At 28.7% G+C, this 6,587-nt stretch overlaps 1 protein-coding gene and 1 long non-coding RNA gene across 2 annotated transcripts in view; one reads left to right on the top strand and one right to left on the bottom strand.

Moving 5' to 3' along the window:
* Nucleotides 1-3,098, top strand: part of LOC136084265 (uncharacterized) — a 10,968-nt gene extending 7,870 nt beyond the window's left edge. Inside the window, exon 2 of the long non-coding RNA XR_010640441.1 lies at nt 2,907-3,098. This is a non-coding gene — a long non-coding RNA (uncharacterized LOC136084265). The remainder of the gene's footprint in view (nt 1-2,906) is intronic.
* A 2,097-nt stretch (nt 3,099-5,195) lies between these two features.
* LOC136083208 (uncharacterized) lies at nt 5,196-5,588 on the bottom strand. Its single transcript, XM_065802613.1, has one exon. The coding sequence runs from the start codon at nt 5,586-5,588 to the stop codon at nt 5,196-5,198; it is 393 nt and encodes a 130-aa protein (XP_065658685.1).
* Between the last annotated feature and the right edge of the window lie 999 nt (nt 5,589-6,587).

Here is a 6,587-nt window from a genome sequence, read left to right on the forward strand (position 1 = left end):
AGACGACTTAAAAGGTTGCAAATTATATGAGTCAGGAAAGCAAGATGAAGGCAAGATAACGATTGACAGACGACTTAAAAGGTTGCAAATTATATGAGTCAGGAAAGCAAGATGAAGGAAGCGAATTCCAAAGAGCTGATGTTCGAGGAAAAAAACTAGACGAATAAGCATTTTTGGAGCACTTAGGAACAGTCACAGAAAAAGGATGACACTTAATTGAATGACAAGTAACATGAGAATGAATTATAGTAGATGGCACAAGAGACGCTAGCTCTTTAGAGCAGTGCCCATTATAGTATTTGACGAAAAGAGAAAGAGAAGCAACAACTTGGTGATGATGATGGTTTTTTGTGTTTTATAGTTTTTGGTACTTTATTCATTTTTAAATTAGATTGAAGAATATGACTCAAAGCATAGATAGTACTCAGAACACTGCTTAATAGCCCAAGCAATTGCCTCACTACTACTAATAAACCCTAAGCCGTAACAAAGGGCTCCAAATGTGGCCTCCGCAATGCACACCAAAAGTACAAACAGGGACACCATCCATGCGCAACATGGGACTGTTAATACTTTGATATTTTTCAGCTGTTGATGGAATCAGCCTCTCTGAGAGCTACCACAGAGTTCGTGAAACCTGTCTACTATCCGGCCTCAGAACCATAAAACTGAGTTTTAGAGCTGTACCCTCATTAGGAGATAATAGAATGAGTTGCCTAGTCATAAAAACAGAGACACAAGCAAAACCCATGCATTGAGTCAAGAAGATCCAGCATTCAACATCCTAAACTGGAAACAATGTATTAAAAATACATCTGCACCAGCCTAATAGATGAAGAAGGGGTGTGAGGCTGTTCAACAGATAGAATCTGTTTACTCCTTAAAGTTGATATAAACTACCAAACTACCAGTTTGGTAACTACCAAACTACCAAACTACCAGTTGATATAAACTACCAAACAAAAAAAGAAAAACAATAACTAAAGGACTTACCCAATACTCGAATTGATCAAAATTTTGTAACTATCTGATGCAAACGGCTTCTCAATATTTTGAAAAAACTTATTTGACAAATCACATGACTTAATAAGCAGGGTTGACAACACCACCACTTTTTTTCTATAGGACTTTTTTTTTTTTAATTGCATGAATATGTGGGAATACCACATTTGATCGAACTCCACAGGGCTAGTTTACACCCTGATATATATATATATATATATAATATATATATATATATATATATATATATATATATATATATATATATATATATATATGTATATATATATATATATATATATATATATATATATATATATATATTATATATATATATATATATATATATGTATGTATATATATATATATGTATATATATATATATATATATATATATGTATATATATATATAAATATATATGTATATATATATATATATATATATATATATATATATACACACACATATATATATATATATATGTTATATATATATATATATATATATATATATATATATATATATATAAATATATATGTATATATATATATATATACATATTTGTATATATATATATATATATGTGTGTGTGTGTATATATATATATATATATATATATATATATATATATGTAGTTCTATAGTTTGTTGCATTTGGGAAGCACAGAAGGAAGAAAATGATTCTTACGCCAACACATATGTCACTTTTAATTACTTTTGACTTTTGTCCAACATTTGCGTGTTGGACCAAAGTCAAAACCATTAATTTAATTACAATTTATTCGTTTTTTAAAAAAACCACAAAAACTCGAATTTAATTGACCAGAATGTTTTTAAAAATATTCTGAATGTTTTTAACAATATAAACAATGTTTTTATTTTTATTTTTTTTAATAAAATGTTTTTATTTTTATTTTTTTTACTGTAAATCATGCGTGGAGTGTTGCTACATCGACTATCTTATAGCCTGACTCGCTAGGGAGTGCTGTTACATCAACTGACAAATAGCCTGACTCGCAAAGGAGTGCTGCTATATCAACTGACAAATAGCCTGACTCGCAACAGAGTGCTGCTACATCTACTATCTTTTAGCCTGACCCGCAAGGGAGTGCTGCTACATCGACTGAGGGTTTATTTGGGGCAGGCACTCTATCGATTTATAAAAAAAAAAATTCCGGTCTTGCATTTTAATTTTTACTTTTTGTCAACAAAATATGGAAAAAACTTTCTGACAACATATAAGAATTCTATATATATATATATATATATATATATATATATATATATATATATATATATATATATATATATATATATATATATATATATATATATATATATATATATATATATATAAAAGCAGAGCTGTGCCTAGGGGGCTCAGTTGCAAATTTAGAGGCCATTTTAAAAATTTAAGGTTTTTTTTTTTTTTTAATCTAGTATTGCCTATTGGAAAAATGTTTAAGGATTTTGGGGCCCTTTTGAAGGAGGGGGGTGTTTGGATCTAGTAGCCACAATACCGTTATATAAGGTTTCTGATGATTCTTATTTGATGAAACCTTAGTTTGAAATGAAAAAAGTTTCGCTCTATTTTAAAGATTACATTTAAAAATTATTAGCCCCTATATTTATATAATTGTTTTATATTATTTATTTATCAGTAACTAAAGGAATCAATTTATTATATGAATCACAAGCATATGCTTATTTATTACAAGTACATTTTAAAACGTTTAAATAAATGTCGATTATAAAATTAAAGATTATATTTTTCTACCTTCGATGGTGAAAATTACATTTTTATCTGAAGAGTTTTAAGAGAAATTGTAAGAGTTTTATAAATTTAAAAATAATTTGTTTCCTATAAAATTTAAGAGTAACAATTGACTTTAATTTTTTTACAGGTTATATAGAAACGAGATATCGTGTAAAGAAGTTTTCAAAGAGGTCGTTTAAGCAACAATGGAAAAGCTTCCAATTCGCGAGATAACCGTAAAAGCATTCGATATACGATTGAAGAGTCGTTCAAAAGTTTGCTTAATTTCGACTGTAATTTTAATTATTTTTTTTGAAATAAACCTATCAAGTTATATATAAATTTGCTTTTTCTGTAAATTTTAAACATTTAAACGTAGTTTTTCAAGATTTGCAATGGGTAAACCTCGTAAGATCCTTCGGGATACCCGGCAGGTATACCCATATGGGTCCCAGAGAAAATAAAAATATATATAATCGTTTGTTTGTTGTTAATTGTTTTTATTTTCTGATTTTTATAGTCTGTTTTCGTTTTTTAGAAGAAGTTAGAACTAAAATGACTGGCTAGGTAGTTTTTTTATTAGTACTGTGCAAATTCCTTTTTAGTTCATTTTTATTTTTAGTCTTTTTTTTAATATTTTAAGCAATTTTTGTTTCATTTTTTAAAACGGTTGGAAAGAGTTGAATTGCTTTTTAGTTACTTCAACTTACTTTTTTGTTTAGGCTGTCATATTGATTCTGATTTCCAGTGGGCACCGGATCAAAAAAGACGTCATTTGAACGTTCAAAAGACGTCTAAAACGTTCAAAGACGTTCAAAAGACGCTCGATACGTTTTAAAGACGTTTTTTAATGCCCTTGTCCTTACTTAAACCCAGTGCTCTGGGTTAAAGTAAGCTCATTATTAAGTTTTTTCAAGTTTATTGTTATTAGGATTGCAGGTTTTTGTTGATTATTACTTAAACATTGTTATTTCTCTTTTTAGATATGTTTTTATATCCTTAGACTATTAATATTATTATATTTTTATAAATAAAGGCGATTTATCAAAGTTGATTATTTTATTCTTATGTTCTCTAAAAATAGTAGTACTTTTATAGAAAAGTTCTTGATTCTTAAAATTCTTTTGGGTTTATTTGATACTACACTAGTAATACTACTTCTAATATGTTTATTGATAATAGTGAAATTGAAATGGATGATATTAGTCTTAATGAAGTTATTAGAACATTTACTATTAACTTAAAAATAATTTATACCTTAGTGAAATGATTAGAACTAGGCAAGCTGAAATTCATTGTTGTCAAAATGTAAGAAATGCTGCTTGGCAAGAAGAAATACATTTATACCTAAATCAGAACATCATGGTTAGACGAGTTAAAAGTATTTATCACATAAATTAAAGAAATTCGGGGGAAGGAGGGGGGGGGGGGGAATTTTGAGCCCTTATGCTAATTTAAGGAGCTTTTATTTCAGCAAAGCCTAGAATTAGAAGATTTTGAGACCACAATGACACGTTTTTTTGAGGAGGCCTTCGACTGATTTTGTAAATATATATCAGTGCCACGGCATTGCTAAAACCTGTTTTTAGTTGACTCAAAAAATAGGCTGCCTTAAATACGCATTACTTAAAAAATAGTAAAACTAAGAAAATTTAAAACTCAACGAAAATTGAAAAACAGAGAAGCAAACGCAGAAAACACTGTTTATGGAATGATGAATCGATAATAGTAATTAAAGCAGTTAAAAATGGAGTTTTACAGCGAGCAGCATGTAAAGTTTTTGACATTCGACATGTTCGTTACAAGTTTGGTTTTCTGAAGTAACGGAAATGTGAGCAAAAACGCGACATCCAACTATTTTAGATGAAGAAAAAGAAAAGTAATTAATTGATTTTGCATATAATCGTGCAGCTTTAGGAATCGTCGCTTTAGGAATTCGGTCAATTGCAATTTTTAAAATAAGTTGAAAATTTTCCTTTAAAACATTAAAAGCATTCAAGAACGGAACTGGAGGCGAGGGATCTGCAAATGGCACAAAAATTTAACTTGACGTCAAGCAGAAGGTACAGCAGCTATTAGACATCAGTGTATGAATTTTTGTAAAGTGTCAAAGTATTTTTTCATACTTAAAAATTTGTTAACGGAAAATAACGTACTTTAAAAACCGCAAATCATTTAGAATATGGATGATACCGGGATGCAGTTTCATTATTGTCCTAACAAAAGAGTTGCTTTACAGTTAAGCATCTACAATGATGTCAATTAGGTAACGGGAAACAATCAAAGTGAATATCACAAAAATAAAGAGTATTATTATCATTGTAAAATTGCAAATCTCAGAGTCTTTATTAAATAGAAAAAGGTCATTTATAAATATATTAAAGAATATTGGCACAAGGATTGATCCTTGAGGAACTCCTAACCACTCAAAAAATAATTAACCCAATTTAACCCTTTCTTTACGATCGCTTAGATATGATAGTAAAAGTTTAAGGCTTTTATGAGAAAAACCACAAGCTTCTGATTTACCTATGAATAAATCACGAGGGATCAGGTCGTTTTGAAAGATCCATAAGCATGTACTCAATAATATCTCCTTTATGCAAGCATTCTTGCTATTTTTCAGTAAAATCAAAAGCGTATGCTGAGTACCATAACCTTTACAAAAGCCACACAACAGAATGTTCAATCTAGGCTCAATAAATTCCCGTATTTGTTCAAATATAATAAGCTCAAATACTTTTGAAAGACCTGGAAGGATACTTATTGGTCGATAGTTTGACTTATCCGTTCGGTTATCTTTTATAAAACAAGGAATGTCATCAACCATTTTTAAAAAAGAAGAAAATATCCCTTCAAAAATATTTTCATTCATATATTTTGCGAGACTTTCTCTGAAAAACTCATCGTAGGACTTTTACATATATGTTGGTTTGTCGCCGCTAGTTTTTTTATTAACTTTCATTGAATCTATAATTTTGGAAATATTTTTCGGTATAATTTTATGAAATTTAAAACAAGGAGAAATCATTTTAAATTTGTTCTTTAAATTTTTGATACTCGGATGGTTTATATATCTCTAAAGAGCCTTTTTAATAGAGTATTGCGAAAAAATGAGTGATCTTGCCATCATCATTTAAAGTGGAAGAGACGTTTATGAAAAAATCGTTAAAAATATTTGAAATTAAATTGTTGCCAAAAATAACTTCATCATTTTTTACCAAAGTTATGCGTTTATTGGAATCACCAGACTTACTTGAAAGAAATGGCTTACATAATCTCCAAAGAGAGGTCTTGTTTGTCATGTACAAATTGAAGCATCAAAAATACGTTAGCCTAATTTTTCGATTAAGGTTAACCACAATATTTCTTTGCTTTTTATATAATAAGAAAGAAATTTCAGATTTATCAGTCTGATATTTATTTTTTAGGTATGAAACCATTTAGAAAAGCATCACTACTTTTCTAAATAGTTTAGTGACAAATGACTTGTCATTGCCTCGAGGATTTTAGTAAATAATGGTGCATGTATATTCAAAACTTTTCTAAATATTTCATTAAATTTACAAATATCTTGACAAGATTTTAAATCATTATTAAGAGTTTTAGGAAAAACATCGCTTGAAAAGTTTTTTAAGGGTTTTTAAAATAGTTTTTTTGGTGGTAGCTTGCAAAAAGTAGATCTTAACATAGTATAGACAAGCTCGTGATGAATGCTCACGGCTGTACAAACAACATTAGTATGTTGGAAATAAAGCTTTCTGTTTGTAAGGATGAGATAGATACAAGATTGGTTTATAACCGATTTAAAAAAAGTTGGTGATTGTAT

Source organism: Hydra vulgaris, chromosome 08, assembly GCF_038396675.1.
Source record: "Hydra vulgaris chromosome 08, alternate assembly HydraT2T_AEP".
Classification (NCBI taxonomy): domain Eukaryota; kingdom Metazoa; phylum Cnidaria; class Hydrozoa; order Anthoathecata; family Hydridae; genus Hydra; species Hydra vulgaris.

Coding starts and splice junctions, on each gene's coding strand:
- LOC136083208 (XM_065802613.1), bottom strand. CDS start 5,588: ATGGTTGATGACATTCCTTGTTTTATAAAAGATAACCGAACGGATAAG.